We start from the raw sequence: 18466 nt of genomic DNA, 5'->3' as shown, positions 1-18466 counted from the left end.
CAAATCGCAGCACATTAATTCACATAAGATGGAGACTGGACCAGAGATGTTAATGGACGCATAATATCCTCCTTTCGATGCCAGAGTATGAAATGTGGTGGATGTTAGGTTATTCTAAATATCAGACTTATGAACATACTTTATACTGTGAAGTGTCATAGGTTGTTAAAAAAAAGCATAAAGGCATGATCTTTCGAAGCTCTTGTATTTTCGCCTAGTGTTTTTACGACTAATATTAAGAAATTTCCATGTTCCACACTCACTTTGTTTTGTGGTGGGCACCTTGTGTCCAAGTTTGTGTTGCCACATGATCTTTGTATTTCCAGACGACATTTGTAAATGAAATACCGGTATGCAAAACAGTCCTGTTTAGTGACACTGTTTCCGATCCTTCAGTTCATCGTTTGCTAATAGGTATTGCATCTAGGTGTTTAAGAAAATCGATAATAATTTATTTCCATTTCATTTCCTTAAAACTATTGTTATATCTTGACACAATCAAATTTATACTTTACATTGCCGTTATGGAGAGTATCAAACCTCCATCTTAAGATCAATAGGCAGCACAGTAGTCTTAGAGTAGTTGAGGAACTGGATTGAACCTGGATCCTCCATGACCGGAGTCTAACGCTCTACGCACCAGACTGCCACGGTCACATAATAAATGTAAAATCATCACTTTATTTAGCTGATTCACTCTCTCTTTCGTGTTCTTTTTTGAATTCGGTCGTATATTCGGATTAGTGTCGAGGTCCGGTGTGTCTGCCAGCTTGTGGATGGTTTTTAAGGCGGTTTTCCAGCTGCCTCAGCGAATGCGGACTGGTTCCCCTTATGCCAGCTCAGTTACACTATGTCGGCTACTGCTGCGCAAACACTGTCTCCACGTACGCGTACTCCATAATTACTCTACCACGCAAAGCAGGAAATAAGTGGCCGGAAGAGCGCAAGAGAGAACACAGCGAGTATATGAAGACAATTTGGCAGGAGCGAAGGAAGAAGGGGAAAAAAATCGCGACTGCTCTAGTTCAGTCGCTGTCTGGAAAGGGAACAGCTGAAAATAATACATGATATATGCCACAAACCACCATCCAGTGCATGGATACATGTACTGCGTACCAATAATAGCTACTTTTTGTGCTACTCGATTCGCCTATTGAACTGGGGAGAAATGTCGGCCTATATTTCTTGGCAGGCACTTTAATCTCTCTTAGCCCCAAAAATGTGACAAGTTTCGTCGAAACTGATCACCGCAGTGGCGGTGGACTTCGCACTGTGCTACAGGTTAGTTAGTTAGTGACATGTTCCGTAGACAATTTGGACGGTTCTTTTATAGAAAAATGGTGTGGAGCGAGTGAGATTAGAGAATGCGTTCTTGTCCACTGCCGCAAGACTAAAACCACGGAACTCCTGAGTGACCTCACGGAGTGCGACGTGCAGAAATGTATTGAGTTCTGGTAGGAACGACACGTGGACTCACCCGGACCTACCGTGAAGAGGAACATCTTTAACTGGTCGTATATAACAAAGAGACAGATTTGCAGCATCAGTCTCGTTTCTTCCTGGCCAGACCCGAGAGCTACGTTTTTCGCAGAGCGCAAAGACACGTTGGTACTGATCTTCTCGCCCCCCGCCACTGAGATGATCGATTCTCTTGAAAGTTGCCACAAGAATCGTGCGCGACGCCAACACCTAAATAGGTAACATTTTTGTGTGCTACAATGAAGACAAAAAAAATTAATTTTGCTTAGCATTAAAAAGATTCTCGGATCTCGGTGATCAGTTAGCTGCATATTAAAAGACCACAAGAAAACTCCGAGTCATATGTTAACTAGGAAAATAGAAGTTAACGACATGAGGATACACGCTTTTAGAGTAAGTCCTCCACGTGTCAGCGGGAAAGGAATAAAATGACGGAAACAGAAAACATTACAGATACTATCATATTTTTATGCCTGTGGCATATGCTGATTAAAATCGCATCTGTATGCCAGCCAGCTTATCTTCAGCACAGAAAAGAGTCATTCCTACGGTGCGGCTACATGGCGGCTAACGCTACTGAAAGTTTTCAGATGGGAATCGCAATACAGCGTGTCCAAGGGACGTTCGCGTGCCGTCTTTCAGACTTTCAAAAATATCGAATCATTGGCGTAATAGACATGGGATCATCGTACCGCGACTGCCCAGACAGTTGGCTTTGCTGCAGCGACAACAGAACGAGTGGCGACAGAGGGGTCAGCACGGCAGAGCAAAAGAGTAGGCGCAGGCCCTTCCACAAGGAGAGGAGATCACGCGACTGGCTAAGCTGAAATTATGGAAGTCGTTGCAGGCAGCGTGTCAGCAAGAGCAGTCTCTGGAGCAGATTAGTGGAACACGAGTAGAGATTTCCACTAGCCACACGTCGTTTATCACTGCTATCGTATCAAAGAGAATAGAGATTTGCACGGTGTACAGGTAGAGTGAACTGGGACATCGAGTGGCGTTCTGTGGTTCTCAGCGATGATGTATACTTCTGTTTGTGGCGATCAGTTTGATTTCAACGTGTCCATAGACGATGTTAGGGAACGTCGCAGGAAGCAAATATTCTTGAGGCCTACAACTGTCCAACTCCTGGAATCATGATGTGTGGGCCAACTGGATAGTGGAACAGGTCAGTACTGATGATTACTGAAGTGAAGTTGAATGCTCGGCAGTATGTGGCAAGAATGATAACCCGTATGTTCATTCGCTGCGTGACCAGGTTACCAAATGGTGTATCCCACGAGGGTAATGCAGAACCCAAGACTGCAGTTCACATCATTAACGCCTTTAGTAGGTGATGAAACTTTGTGAGACAGCTCCGTCATTATCAACAGTTAGGAACTAAGCGGACGAATTCCAATGTGGACATATCACTCTTTGGGAAGGTCCACATGAGGTAAGTAGCAAAAGAGTAACCTGGGCAATGTGCGCAATATGCTGTTAGGCGGTAGCTTTGTTTAAGATGACTGCCACATTTGTTGGATAATGACGAAACACAAACGAGAAAACTAATTTATCAGAAACGACCAGACAGTTTAAAAAAGTATTGAACGTATTTTAGTAACCGATTTGGTACCGCGGATGAGAGCCTGTGTCCACTACTGCACCCCACAAGTGAAACAGCCACCACGCCAGTGGATAGGAGCCGGCAATCGTGCACTACAAAAAACGAGGTCGGTTTCGTCTCCAGAGATGTTATTTCCAGTATTTTATGAACTGCAAAGGTTTATTTTTACTGAATGCCTGGCAAAAAATGAAACAATGACAGACAAATAATGTTAAGTCAAAAAAACAGACGCAGCACGAAGGAATTATTTGAAGCAGACGGAAATCGCTAGATGTGATGTACATGTACAGACAAAGAAATGATTTCTACTTCAAAAAATTTGGATGATATATTCAGGAGATACAGCTCCACAAACTAAGAAAGTCAATATCGCCTTGGTCCTCCTCTGGCCCTTATGGAAGCATTACTCGGCCTGGCATTGATCGGTAGAGTTGTTGGGTCCTCCTGAGGATTACCGTGCCAAATTCTATCCAATTGGCGCGTTAGATCGTCAAAATACCGAGCTGGTTGGAAGGCGCTGCCCGTAATGCTACAAACGTTCTCAGCTAGGGAGAGATCCTCCGATCATGCTGGCCAAAGTAGGGCTCTCCAAGCACGAAGACAAGCGCTAGAAACTCTCGCTACTTGCGGGCTAACATTACCTTGCTGAAATGTAAGCCCAGATTGTCTTGCCACGAAGAGCAATAAAACGGGACGTACAATATTGTCAACGTACCGCTGGGCAGTAAGGGTGCTGCGGATGACTACCAAACGTGTGCTGCTATTAAAAGAAGTGGCACCCCTGACCTCCACTCATGGTTGTCTAGCTGTACGCTTGGCGACAGTCAGGTCGGTATCCCACTGCTGTCTGGGGTGTCTCAAGACACTTCTTCAGCCTGGAATCTCATTGGCTGTAATGGAACTGTCTTCACTGGTGAGACCCGCTTCGAACTGAGCTCCCACGACCAGAGAAGACGCGCCTGGAGACGGCCAGGACAGTGGTGGGACACCAGACTGACTGTCGCCCGCCATACAGGGGTGATGTTCTGGGTGTCATTTCTTTTCGTAGCTGGTCCCCTTTGGTTCTCATGCGCGGCATCCTTACAGCACAGCTGTACGTTGACGACATTCTGCGTCCTGGTTTGTTGGCCTTCGCGGTAAACAAACTTGGGCTTACATTTTAGCATGACAACGCCCGGCTGCACCTAGTGAGTGCTTCTATCGCTTGTCTTCGTGCTTGTCAAGCCCTCTCTTGGCCAGTAAGGTTGTCGGATCTCTCCCCTACTGAGAACGTTAGAAGCGCGGCCCTCCAACCAGCTCGGTATTTTGACGATCTAACGTGCCAATTGGACAGAATTTTGCACGATATCCCTCTGGAGGACACCCAACAACTATCAATCAGTACCAAGCCGAATAACTGCTTACATAAGGGCTAGAGGAAGAGCAACGCGTTGTTGACTTAATCTTTGAAGCTCTTTTTCTTGAAAAAAACGTCCAATTTTTCTGAAATTGTAACCATTTGTTTGTCTATGCACGTACATCACATTTTCCGATTTCCGCCCCATTCAGATAACTTTTCGTGATGCGTGGTATTTTTTATCTTACAACGCATTAGACAAATCTCTATGACCAACTGGATGAACACATACTTAAGAAGAGTCCTGATAACGCGACAACTGCGGTGGCCTCGTATCCGTGCAGCAATGGTAGTGTTTCCCGAGCAGTAATGAATTCACAAGACATCTAATTTCTGGACACTTCAGAAAAGTCTAGAGGCAGAATCACGTCGTAAAACAAAATGTGTTTTATGCAAATGAAGCTATTATTTATTGAAACCAGTTTTAAAATTTGCATTTATTGGAGGCGAGCGGGGTCTACGTGGTGCGACAATGAAGTAATGAGACTGATTTTCTTTGCAAGATGTAGCGACAGTGCAGGTCTGCGTAGGCGCAATATCTTTGATCGTGGTCTATAAGCTGCTTCCAGTCCAAGTGGCACATCGATGCAACTGCTCAGTCGTGAGTTGTGCTGTAATAAGTGTCTCTCGACACGGAAATGGAACAGCATAACATTGCGCAACGGTATGCCATTTCTTTTTGCGTTAAATTGGGTGAAAACGTGACGACAACTTACGGTAAGCTTCAGAAGGCTTTTGGAGAGGAGGTTACGCCAAGAGCTCAAGTTTTTCGTTGGCATAACATGTGTAGTGAAGGCAGAACGAATGCTGAAGATGAAGACCGCAGTGGACGAGCATCAACCTGACGGATGGATGTCAACTTGGACAGGGTGCGTGAACTCGTAGGATCTGATCGAAGATTATCCTTGAAAATGATTGCAGAAGAACTGAACATCAATCGAGTAACGATTCGTCTAATAATAACTGAAGATCTTGGTATGAGAAAGATTTGTGCAAAAATGGTCCACAACAGCGAGAAACACGAAAAAATGTGGCAGCCGAACTGTTAGAGCAAACGGAAATCAATCCAGAATTGTTGAGCCGTGTTATCACTGGTGATGAAAGTTGGTTTTTTTCAGTGCGATCCGGTGACAAAACCCCAAAGTTCGCAATGGTGCTCAAAGGGATCACCCAGACCAAAAAAAGCTCGCATGTCAAACTCAAAAGTGAAATGAATGAATGCTTATGTGCTTCTTTGATTCCAAGGGAATTGTTCATAAAAAGTGGATGCCTCCTGGACAAACAGTTAACCAATATTACTCGTACTACAAAGAAATTTTAGAAAGACTTCGTAAAAGAGTACTTCGTGTCCGTGCCAACATCGCTGATGATTGGATTCTGCACCACGATAATGCGCCATCCCATACTGCTCTGTCAGTACAGCAATTTTTAGCCTCAAAACAAATTTCAGTACTACCACAGCCACTTTATTCACCAGATATCTCTCCGTGCGACTTTTTTCTATTTCCAAGAGTCAAAACGGCGGTCAAGGGACACTATTTTCAAACAACACAACATGTCCAAAAAGCTTTGACGAGGGTCTTGGAGGATATTGCAGAAGATGAGTTCCAGGAATTTTACCATCAATGGCAGAAGCGCTGGAAAAAGTGTGTGTGCAATCAGAAGTGTACTACTTTGAAGGAGACAACACTAAACTTGACTAAAACGGAAAGCAACATCTTTTTTTCACATCAGTGTCATTACCTTATTGTCGCACCTCGTAGTCTTATATTCGCTTAAAAACCATATCGAGTCCGAATGTTCTTATGACGCGCAGACTCAACAGATATCTAGGTGACATCACATCTCACAGGATGGCGAACAAACCACGTGTGAGATGTCACAGTCAAACATCTGGAATTAAACGGCACGTTTATCGGCATGACTGAAATTAACGTAACTTAAAACTTTGAATTAAATTTTAAGCACTTTATGCATACAGGAGATGAAAGAAAATGAATCCCAACAGGGTTACACCTACGTCATCTTTAATTAATGGCGTCGTGTTACAGGGAGAAGACACATTGATTGATGAATGTGAAAGAATTAATACAAGATTCGGCTGGTAGAATCGAAAGTTGGGTGACAGTGTCAGCGTCCTACGAAGTAGGGACAGAGGCGTGTCCCCAGTGTGGGTGACCGCAACGGCGGTCTTGCCGAAGCATGGGGGAGGTTTGACAACACCGTGGACCAGCGCGCCGCAACAGTCGTGTTCTGTTAATGAATCCTAGACAATCTAACAACCTGACCTCTTTTACCTATCACTCAGAAAGGCTCAACAGTTGGCATTAATAATGGCTCAACTAATTACCTAATGACCGGTGGGCAAGTTTTCTGACGGACAGAAAAGAACATGAGGTTGCGTTGTCTTAATTATGCAGCGTTTATATTGCGGAAGCAACCACAATCAAAGGAGCAATTATGTTTGGAACACAAGATAAATTATTACCGACTCTAGAAGTGCTTTGGAACAACTGGTGTATCGCAAGTGGAAGTCTGATAACAGTTGTACGTATCACGTGGTGGAATTAACAGTGAAAGACAGGAAAAAATGGTTCATCTAATGCGGCTGATAGAGCACTCAGGTACTCGCTGTATTGAAGCAGTAGATGCACCTCCAATAGACAGCTTTAAAGAAGGGAATCAAGTATTTAAACAGCTTCCATATTCCCACGTCCTTGACAAGAAAAGAGGCAATGGGAACAGCAGCGAAAAAAAAAAAAGCGAAAACTGATTTACGATCGCTTTAGTCCATCGCCCCATTGTAACAAAAGCGTGGCAGTTGTCAGAAGAATGTTCCGAGGAGACATTGGATATCAATTATTCTAATGAATCTGGAACATGCGTGTTTTACTGCGCTTCTCTATGACACTGGAGTGACAGAATCTCTTCCATATGCAGTGAAAATCCAGAAGATGCCAGATCTTAACCACATCATTTTGGGAAGCTATAAATATACTCCACACAAAAATAAACCAAGGGTAAACGTTGCAAAAATGCAGATTTCATTGTCAACAAATAATAAAACATTAATGACTGAGAACAGTCTCGAAATTAAAAGTCTGATGGCACGTTAGATCCAAAAAGTGATTATAAAATCACTAAGGAAGGAGAGGCACACAGAAGTCAGTCGCAATCCGATTAGTTTTTATTATTCTTGCAAATCTAGGTTTCGGCTATAAATAGTCATCTTCAGTGTATTTTCGTTACAATTCAATAGACTCGCGGCAGTTCGTGTCACCATATGTTCTTACAGGTATATAAGCAGAATGATTGTCCCGTATACAACCACTGGTCACGCTGTCCACCTTGGTGATGAATGCAACAGTAGCGATCAACTACGCATTCACTTGCAGCAGTCTTTGTGATAAAGTGAGGCTATAAATATCGTGGACGAATCGAGCCTCTAGTTTAGTTTCTTTGTTTCTTCCCTGGGCACAGAGAACCTCCTGTTTATTTCGTTCTTACTTACACACATGGATAACATATTGCGCATACATAGGAAAAAACTCCACTACTTAACAGCTACACTACTGATGACAAACAGCTGGAGACAGCGTCTGCCGTAAAATATCTAGGCGTAATTATCCAGAGCGATCTTAAGTGCAATGACCATATAAAACAGACAGTGGGAAAAGCAGACACCAGACTCAGATTCATAAGAAGAATCTTAAGGAAATGTAACTCATCCACGAAAGAAGTGGCTTACAAGGCGCTTGTTCGCCCGTCTCTTGGGTATTGTTCATCAGGTAGGACTGATAGAGAAGATAGAGATGATCCAACGAAGAGCGGCGCGCTTTGTCACGGGATCGTTTAGCCGGCGAGAGAGCGTTACGGAAATGCTAAACAAACTCCACTGGCGGACGTTACAAAAGTGACGATGTGCATCACGGAGCGATTTACTATTGAAATTTCGGAGCAGCACTCTTCATGAGTCAGACAACATATTACTTCCCCCACGTACACGTATTGACCACGAGGAGAAAATTCGACAAATTAGGGACAATACAGAGGCTTACCGACAATCATTCTTCCCATGCACTATTTGCGAGTGAGACAGGGTTGGAGGGATCTGATAGTGGTACCGAAAGTACCCTCCGCCACACACCATTAGTTGGCTTGCGGAGTATGATGTAGATGGGCAGTTATATGTGATATTTGAATTGTGACGTCAACAAAAACATGTTAGTAAGGACTGGTAAGGGGCAACACAAGCAGCCACAAATATTTTTAAATAATTTCATTTTATTCCCATGGCCAGTTTCGAGTCATTACACCCATCTTCAGATGGCTGCACTTGTTTTAGTTCAGTAACAGGATCGTCAGCAGCAACAAGGTGTGCATGATAGCCTCAACTGGTCACGGCACATAAAGGTAAAGCTTCTTAAAACTATGCGTGGCTATGTGGGTTCCATATCAAAAATATCTAATTGAGTAAGAACCCTGCAGTTGAACAAGATTACGCATGGATAAAATAACATTAGAATCTGTTATATTTTTTCATTTACCTGTTGTATTCATTCTCTAGGTGCATAAATGAACGTACTTGTTGACTTTTCGATGCTAAAATGCTACGTAGGGAAGGTAACCTTGTGTCTGACTGGATCACTTAGTAGTTTGTAATGGGGTCCTATCCATCACTAGTTTCCCAGCCTACGTTACATGAGGGCTGTGGTGGAATTAACTAACGAACTTTATGTAGGAGCCTAACAGCAAGAAAATATTCGATACAGTCTTTATGCACATAGATTACTTGCTTATGGAGGATATAAACAACTTGTCCCAGTAGGAATGGCCAGGGATATGACAAGAACGGTCATTAGAAGCAAATGGATCTCGTAAACATGGACTCTAAAAACACACCTTAAGAGCTATGAGCACTTTTTCATTAGAAAAGATGTATATCACAGTAACGAAGAGGAACAAGTTCTCACAGTTTTTAGGGTATTTGTTTCAGAGCTGCGAATGATCATTCCTCTCATATCTCTCAATATTGATCATTCCTCCTGGGACAGGTTGTAACTTGAGTCATGTAAGACGTAATGCCCCTTTATTTCGTGAGCAGTTCAGGTTACCGAAACGAGGTTTTCAGCAAATGATAGAACGACGACGGACACGTGATTTCGTTGGATGTTTAATCCTTTTGCTCTTGTATCAACAAAGGTACTGAAGCAAGTACGCTTTTTTTAAAAAAATGGAACGATACACTTCCTTTTAACAGCGTTCGAAAGCCTTTGAAAAGAGGAGTTACATGGATATAACGCTTGTTGATGTTGTAATTGAAACATTACGCATGAGTATCCGAGAAGAGTGCTAATGCTTTGAAAACATCGCCAAGTTCGTCTCGCAGGCCAGGCTGCGTTGTTATATGCACCAAGAAGATTGAGCTACGTTGATGAGAAAACGTATTTCCCCTTGGTCCAACGATACAGATACAGGCAAGCTACAGTTTCAGTAAATGGAACTTCAAGTAGACTCGTAGCTTATCAGGAGTAACATAGGAAAACTATTTCAGAAGTGTGTACGTACTCATATTTAAGTGAACGGGATTTGTGCGAACAAATAAACGATCGAAAGCCTCGATACAACGACGCCGACTGGCATGAGGGCCTTATCTGGTGGTGTTTACACTGCAATACCCGATTCCAGCAGTCTTCTCTTTCAAGCTGGGCTCATTTCTTGGATACTTTTCCGAAAAGATTTTAGCGCCAACATAAACAAGCCTTATAATCACTGTACTCGTCTTTTCAAGAGCTTTAGAATGCAGGTAAAGAGAGTATTTTGTAATGCAAACAGCCTCAGGGATCAGGCCTTAGTCCTGTTCCGACTGGGTTGAGAGTTGTCTATATGGCAGTAAAAGAAACTATCTGTGATCGCGTGACACGTGACCACGACGTCGCCAAACCTCCAGTAGATAAAGCCTGATGACGCCGTTGCTTCCTTATTTCAAGCAGCTTCGTACTATCCTTTACGAGCCTCAAGTGCACCTCGTTCCAGAACTCACTCCATCAGAAAAATCCGAGAAGGTACTGGCAATCGAATAAGGGTCTTTCCACACCGAAAGCAGTGAAGGTACTTATTCGGCTAAGGAGACGTTCAGAGGATACCGTTTCAATAAAATAAAGTCATATTAGCTTGAGTATCTCGGTTGATATAACGGTTAAGAGCATTAAGCATACTACGCTGTTCCTCTCTGCGTAATATCTTTTGCATGTCGTGAATAGTTCACGAAATAAAAGGGGTGTTTCAGGGAAAGCGTTTTTCCCTGTAACTTAAAGAATAATAAATGAAAGGAATATTTATTTAGATACGTAGAGTCGTTGCTTTTTCTGCAAGATTATGATCATTGTGAATTTATTCATTTTCCAGATAGTTGTAATTTTTTAATAAAATATTTTTATATGACACATTTGAACGAACAGTATGCAAATGAATGAAAATAAAATTACAATCAGTTTTCCTACGGGAGCTAGAAACGTTCGCAGGTTTAGGGTTGGATGTAAAATGCTCAACATGTCTGTGGAGGTCCATGTTCTGGTGGCGAGATGATCAAACAAGTGTCTATTTTCCTGAATGCACAACTCAGTGTGCCTTCGTGACGACCAGCGGGTGAGACGTTAAGTTGCTGCTGTTTTTTTTCTGTAAGTTACTAAGATCAACATCTTACCAAAAACACGATAGATATGTATTGGGTGATTCCATTAGAAACTTTCACGGAAAAGCGGAAAAGAATGAATTTGAGGTAAGGGATCCTGATCGGGAAACGACCGAGTCGAAAGTTCGAAAATCGTCCTGATAGCTTTGACAGTGAACCTCTTCTACCATAAGCTCTTTGTTTTCCAAGAAAAAATGTTCAATAAACGTAGGCTCTAAAGTGCTTGCCTTAAGAGCTGTGATCACTTGTTCATGTTCGCTAGTGTGAAACATATCTTCTACTGAACAAGTGTTCATAGCTCTTAACGTATCCATTTCATCGTCCGTGTTTACTTGGCAATTTTTTTCTTGTTTTTGTCCATACTGCATCCTCCCAGAATACGGAAAGCAAAGAGATTGCAGTTGAAGAGGTCAATTATGAGAGGTATCAGAACGACTTTCACCTAGAACTTTCGACTACGTCGTTTCCGGACTAGAATCCTTTACCTCAAACTTTCTCCATCACCCGTGGAAGTTTTTAATATTATCACGGAATCACATTGTGTGTAAAGGTTAACTGTTTACGACGTATAACGGTGGTTTACGGGACGTGGAAACGAACAATTTCATATAATACAGGCCTATATGAAGATGGTATCAGTTCTTTACGACATGTACGAAAGAACAGGTACCCCTGGTGACCATGCAGCTCGTTAGAATGAAATTACAATGAAATGAATACCCTTAGCTGCTTACAGGTTTTGATATAAGTGAACGGGGACAGTTGAAAATGTGTGCCCCGACCTGGACTCGAACCTGGGATCTCTTGCTTACATGGCAGACGCTCTGTCTTTTTTTTTCTTTTTTATTTCATTTTGTTCGCTTTCGTTTGTTGCATCTGCTCGCAGCGGACATCGTAAGACACCCATTTAAGTTCGTTGTTGATCGATTAACTCAGTCTTTTTTATTACAGAGGGCAGCTGACCCTCTGACCGAACACGCTGAGCTATCGTGCCGGGATACATCTGAGCCACCGAGGACACAGAGGACAGTGCGACTGCAGGGACTTATCTCTGGCATGCCTCCTTTCAGAGACACATTCCCAACTTATTTTCCCGCACTATATTCGTAGAGCCCCTGCCCATTACACTCATTACTTGCTGCTTTTCCGATTCCAGTTAGAGTTCTGGCAATGTGTGTGCATCCGCACAGAAGATGGTCAAATGGCCGGTGAGCCTTAAATGCTGGTATTTGTTCTTTCGGACAGTGTAATGGGCCGTGGCACTACGAATATAGTGCGGGACAATAAGTTGGGAATGTGGGTCTCACGGGAGGCGTGCCAGAGATAAGTCCCTGCAGTCGCACTATCCTCTGTGTCCTTGGTGGCGTGGCTCAGATGGGTATGCCGGCACGGTAGCTCAGCGTGTTCAGTCAGAGGGTTAGCTGCCCTCTGTAATAAAAACAAAAACTGAGTGAATGGATAAATAACGAACTTCAACGGGCGTCAGGTGATGCCCGCCACGAACAATTTCAACGAACTATAACGAACAAAATGAGATTACAAAAAAAAAAAAAAAAAAAAAAAAAAGATGGGTAGAGCGTCTGCCATGTAAGCAGGAGATCCCGGGATCGAGTCCAGGTCGGGTATTCATTTCATTGTAATTTTATATAAGACACTTGGGATTTGTCAAGCTGGAAAACAACTCAGATTGGTCTACAAAAGCGATTTAAGCTACAGCGATATTTTGAATATCCTTTCGCCCTTCGTTATCGTTATCATTAGTAAGATATTCTTTTTTGTGAGAACAGAGGAATAGATAAGATTTTTTAGCAAGTTACACAAAAAGTAATTACGTTTCCAATACGATCCAAACATAACACTTACAAGTACATTTGTCACGTACTAAACAAAAATATTTAGTTGTTTATTTTATGCTGTTAAAATTCACAAAACTGTTAGGTAAAATGTACACAAATATCAATTTTGTACTCTGTAAGTGTAAGAGCAAGAGGTTTTTAGTTTTCAAGGACGATTTCAGACAAACTTGCGCGGTGCACATGTGTTATCGCTTAAGTAGCTTCTGTAGACCGCAAGTGTCTTGTATGGAACCGTACATCTCGACTTCTCCTACACCAGTGTGGTACGCTGTAAACAGGTAGCGTTTACAACTCATATGACAGAGAGAGAGAGAGAGAGAGAGAGAGAGAGAGAGAGAGAGAGAGAGAGAGAGAGGGGGGGGGGGGATGCACAGCAGTTAGAATTAGAAGGCTGTGGCTATTTAATTATATAGGGTGTTTCAGAAGTGGTAGTCAATATTCAGGGATATGAGAGGAACGACGATTCGAAACGAAAAAGTCGAGTAAACGTGGACTCTCAAACGCATACCTTAAGAGCTATGAGCAATTTGTAATCTTCGATACTGTGAAACAAATGTCTTCTACAGCAATCTGTTTGCTTTCCATATTTTCGGAAATGGTAGTTTAAAAAAAAAAAAAAAAAAAAAAACAAGAGAGAAAGTCCAGTAAACATGTTCTGTAAAATGCATACCTTGAGAGCTTTCAGTGCTTGTTAATCATCGCTACTTTGATACAACTATTCAAATGAACAAGTGCTCATGACTTTTGAGGTATGCATTTTAGAGCACATGTTTACTGGAGTTTTTTTCTTGTTTTGATCCATACTACGACTTCCGAAATGTGGAAAGCAAAGATCTTGCAGTAGAAGACATTTATTGCACAGTATCGAAGATTAAGAATTGCTCATAGCTCTTAAGGTATGCGTTTTAGAGCCCACGTTTACTTTATTTTTTTTTAATTTCGAATCATCATTCCTGTCATATCCCTGAATATTGACCATCACTTCCGCGACAGCCTGTATATTCCTGACATGGTCAGTTTGGGAGCGATCTATAATGTATGACAACTGAAGAAAACCTCAAAGCAAGATCGCTAAAAAAGACTTTTACTGGACTACTGGTTTCGTTAGAGCTGTGCTGTCACCACCAGTTGTTATGGTAAAAATTGGAAAGTATAAGATCCGATGATGCTAGCGTACCTCTGTCTAAAATGTTCTTCCAGTAAAATACTGGGGTAGACATGTGAGATGGGCAGAGTGCGCGGCTGGAGTGTACTGACCGTCCTTCGAAGCGGTGCTTGAGGAAGTCGAAGAGCGCCTTCTGCATCATGTCCGTCACCTCGTAGCCCTTGAGCGACGGCCCGACGAGGACGACCGGCCGCATGGAGGGCACCACGTCGTAAGGCGTCATCGTCTCCTGCTTGCGGAAGAACGGCTTGCGCTTCTCCTTCGCCGGCGGCGTCGTGAGCGTCGACTTGGCCAGGCGCGCAGAGTCGGAGTCCTCGCCTGTCCGCACAGGGAGCGGCGTCAGCGGCTGCCGGCGGCGCCGGGACCCCCCAAGGCCCCCCAGAGCCCCCCAGGCCGCGCGCCAGTGGTTAACCGAGGCACCCGCCCGCCACCAAACCTCCCAGTCCTCTCCCCCAGCTGTCAGTAACGCTAGTCTATTGCACGAGGCCACTTCCCACTGTTAACTGTTAATTTATCGTGGATAAATGGTAGATGGCGAGAGTGTAAACGAGAAAGAGAGTATCAGCTTTCGTCTACGTTTATACTCTGTTTGCAGTCCTCATTCCCTACTTATTTAACAGTGAGTTGCTCTAGTTGTAAGTGAAGCCGTGCGACCTGTACCACAGCTGACTTCGTTCCGCAGTCTACATTAACAGTGCAGAACGGTATTTCAGTGGGGAAGTGGCAGAATAAGGATACAAAGGACTCGGGATCGATTTTCAGTCGGTCTGTGATTTGTATCTGTCACTGATCACTTCTTTCAAGTCTGGCAACGCCCGTCAATGGGAAAAAAGTCGAGTTGCACCTGATTCGGATTCCACTGTAAACTGTAGGTCCCCTGTAAGTGTCTGGATAAGTCAGTTCCTAGGTTAGAGGGAGGCAACGGTATACCATAGACTACTGGACCGTGCCTAGTACAGCACTGTCGTGTCCAAATTACCTTCAGGCTGATGCCAGGTTTACCTCTTTTCATTTGTATTTAATAGTCGACAGTCTTGACTCATTTAACTTCGTCACCTACCTTTTACTATCGCGCAGTAATTCATTTCTGCACGTTTATTTCATCCATTTCCCTCACTAATTTGTGTTACATATTGTGAATTAACGAGCATTTCGCTCTCATTTAAGTATACACCGAAAGAGTCAGTCTTCAGGCATTGTGAAACGAAGCCTGTCGTCCAGGACCGTGTGCCACAAAGAGCGCAGATTCGCCACGAGATGGAGAAATTCACAGACGTCTCTTGTGCTGAATGAGACCTAAGCGCTGTAGTGTGAGAGTGAGACAGCCGAGAACCTACGTCATAGGCCAGGGAGACGTAGCAGCGTTAAATATGGCGGACGTAGGATCGGCCATAAACGGAAACATTTATGAAAACTATTTAATTCTGTAGTAATTCAGGGTATGAAGCCACAGTAATTTTTAAACTACCACCCTTCATAAATTTTCATGGTGATCCCAATAAAGCTTGAATATTGATCGTATCTATAATAGTTTAGGATTTACTGTTAAAGTGAAATTAACTAGTTTTGTAACAAAGACCTGAATGCTAAAATCTGAACGCTTTGTAGTCGATCTTAACGATCGACATTTCATGTAGAAGCGCGCCATTAAAATGAAAAATGCTGTAAATATCAACTCCGAAACTTTATTTGTTTAAAAGATACAGTAAATTTAAATTATCTATATTTCCAGTTGAGCACCAGATCATCATTTCCTCCACACAGAACACACTGAACGATGAAAGCATGACACCTTAATGAATCATTAGGTAGTAGAATATTTGTTGTAAAGTTTAGTGCATAATAGTCACTTTTCTTCTTCATTTATTTATCAGAAAGTACAATGGTGCAAGGCTGCTGGCCGTGACATTCAAAGCTAAGAAGGAAATTGTATTGGTCTTACATAAAAGAATTTAACGTTTATTATGTAATGGATATTATTGTTATTGCATTTAGAACGTGAAAGTGGTCAAGCTTTGACTATTTAAATATGTTAAAATGTAAAATAATGTAGAATAAGCTGTAGCCAGTCAGATGGACGGCTTCAGGAAAGGGAACTACACTAGTCACTTGAGCGAGGATGTTCGGCGTGTGGGGAACGCGGCCGGGGATGGGCGGAGAGGCAGTGCTGGCGGAGACACCGAGGTGGACAGTTCTGGTCTAGGCACCAAAGGGAAGCGTGCTGGCGCAGACGCGAAAGCGGACAGTTCGTCTGGAGTCACCAAAGTGGACAGTTCGGATTGAGACGCGAGAGCAGACTGTCCGTCTTTAGGCAGATAGGAAGTGAAACGACTAAAAAAATTTCGCGTTGTGTGGTATCGCGGAACATAGTCTCTGAGAGGTGAGCAGCCGCTCGCCTGGTGTGAACTCTTAACTTTCTGCGTAGTTAACGTGGTGTAATTCGATAATGAAACCGCAACTGTGTGGCCTATATCATTTATGGGTCGTTCAGTTCCCGATGTTGTAATTACTGTTATTATACGTTATATTAACTTTGTATTTAGAAAACTTGCCATCAGCCAGACAATTTAACCAAAGAGTCACAAGCGTCTAATTTAGGACGTGTAATGCGACACGTGCGGTTCAACCCCTAGACGAGTTTGAGCCAAGACATTTCAAGGAAGAGGAACCGCATGTGAGCCCGAACATCTTTGGGATGTTAGCTGGCAATATCATACACTGTGACTATTTCTACAGTATATTCCTCCTTCCGCTAAGTCAATTATTCGAGTATATTTTCGCACATATCGCACTACCTGTCCTCTATTTCGTAAAAGCTTTCTGTTGTGTAGTATATCTTCAGTTGCACTGTGGTGTTCAAACTAACCTTCGTGCTGTTGACAATTTTGTTATTTGCAGTATGTCTCAAATGTTTAGTCAAAAGTATACGGATAAGAGAGAGAGGCCTGATTGAATATTTCTAGATACGAACTAATGGTCGGAAAAAAAATTATTGACAAAAATAATTTACGTCTCATAGTGACAGGTTCACTCTTAATGCACGCATTACAACGTGGCATTTTCCATGTTGTGTTCTGTGTAGTGAGACAGGCAGCTAGGATCATACCAATCAAAAATGAAGAAAGGTTAGTGTTTCACGTCTCCTCAACGGCTAAATCATTAGAGACTGAGCACAAGCTCAGAATGTGGTTGGGAAATAAACGGTGCCAGTTTCACAGGAAACACTCCAACATTTGACTTACACCGCTGGGGAAAACAATGGTAAATCTAAATCTGCACTTTTTCTGAGACGCTGTGAGCCCTCCTCTCAGAATGTTTGCTGAAGGAAACATACCGACGCCAGAAGCTCACAAATAAAACCAAAATGACTGAGAAATAATTCCTATCTGGTGTAGCGAATGACTGCTATTTGTCGGTTTATCATGGGTAAATAGTAGATGGTAAGAGTGTAAACAACAAAAAGTGTCTCAGTTTTGTCTTCATTTATGTTCTGAACGCAGTCATCACTGTTCAGGTAATTGCGCAATGTGACAGGAAGTGAAAAAAAAACAGTTTTAGTTCCTGGAAAAGTAATTCACATTTGTATTCACAGGAAAAATGACGAAAAGGCGCTGAGATCGGTTTGATGCGACTGAGTTGTGGGTAACAAACCGGTTTGGAGACTCGACGCGATATCAGATCGTCGAGACACACTCCCCGGTGACCTCTCCTCCCAAAAGTCTGATGTTCGTCGTCCGGTTTATTGCCTTGGTGACGTTTTGGTGTTCATATTAATCGGGTAAAAAAGAGAGTTTTAAGGAACCATTAGGTACATACTGTTTACAGATCCTGACACCATTTCATGTTAACTCAGCATACCATTGTGGAGCTCAGCACCCCGTCTGCGAAACAGATATCACTGTAAGTAGGTGGGAGAATGGGGAAGAATCTGTCAGTACCTAAGGAGTCGCATATTTCTTGCAAATTTCCTTAAACTGGGATGACTATGAATTATGAATTTCGAAAATAGGCGCTCACGTAAAATTAAAGTTAGCTCTTTAACCAAGCGATTTCATTTCTGTTCCCCTTCTTTCTTAATGTTCAGAGTTGCGTGGAATTCTGTATTCTCAAAGCACTACCAGTGGATGTCACCGGGAATCCACGATTCATTAACTTTTGTTCACGAAGCAGTGTTATTTACAGCATCACAAGGCTTAACGCAAAAATCTAAATTCATAATTTTGAGAGTATTGGTTTTGCTTGCACGCTTTCAAAGAAGCATCCGCCTAAT

The 18466-nt window shown here is 42.7% G+C and overlaps 1 protein-coding gene across 14 annotated transcripts in view; it reads right to left on the bottom strand.

The window, feature by feature from the left end:
* LOC126485138 (voltage-dependent L-type calcium channel subunit beta-1) overlaps positions 1-18466 on the bottom strand; it is a 749688-nt gene that overhangs the window by 102740 nt on the left and 628482 nt on the right. For all 14 annotated transcript variants that reach the window (XR_007587915.1, XR_007587913.1, XR_007587916.1 and 11 more), the window contains one exon: positions 14289-14514. Coding sequence is in view for 8 of the 14 variants with exons in the window: in XM_050108790.1 (XP_049964747.1) it covers positions 14289-14514 (226 nt within the window). In the remaining 6 variants the exon portion in view is untranslated. The remainder of the gene's footprint in view (positions 1-14288; positions 14515-18466) is intronic.

This window comes from Schistocerca serialis, chromosome 6, assembly GCF_023864345.2.
Source record: "Schistocerca serialis cubense isolate TAMUIC-IGC-003099 chromosome 6, iqSchSeri2.2, whole genome shotgun sequence".
NCBI classification, from domain to species: domain Eukaryota; kingdom Metazoa; phylum Arthropoda; class Insecta; order Orthoptera; family Acrididae; genus Schistocerca; species Schistocerca serialis.
Note: the sequence above shows the minus strand (reverse complement) of the source record. Positions and strands in the feature narration are given on the sequence as shown.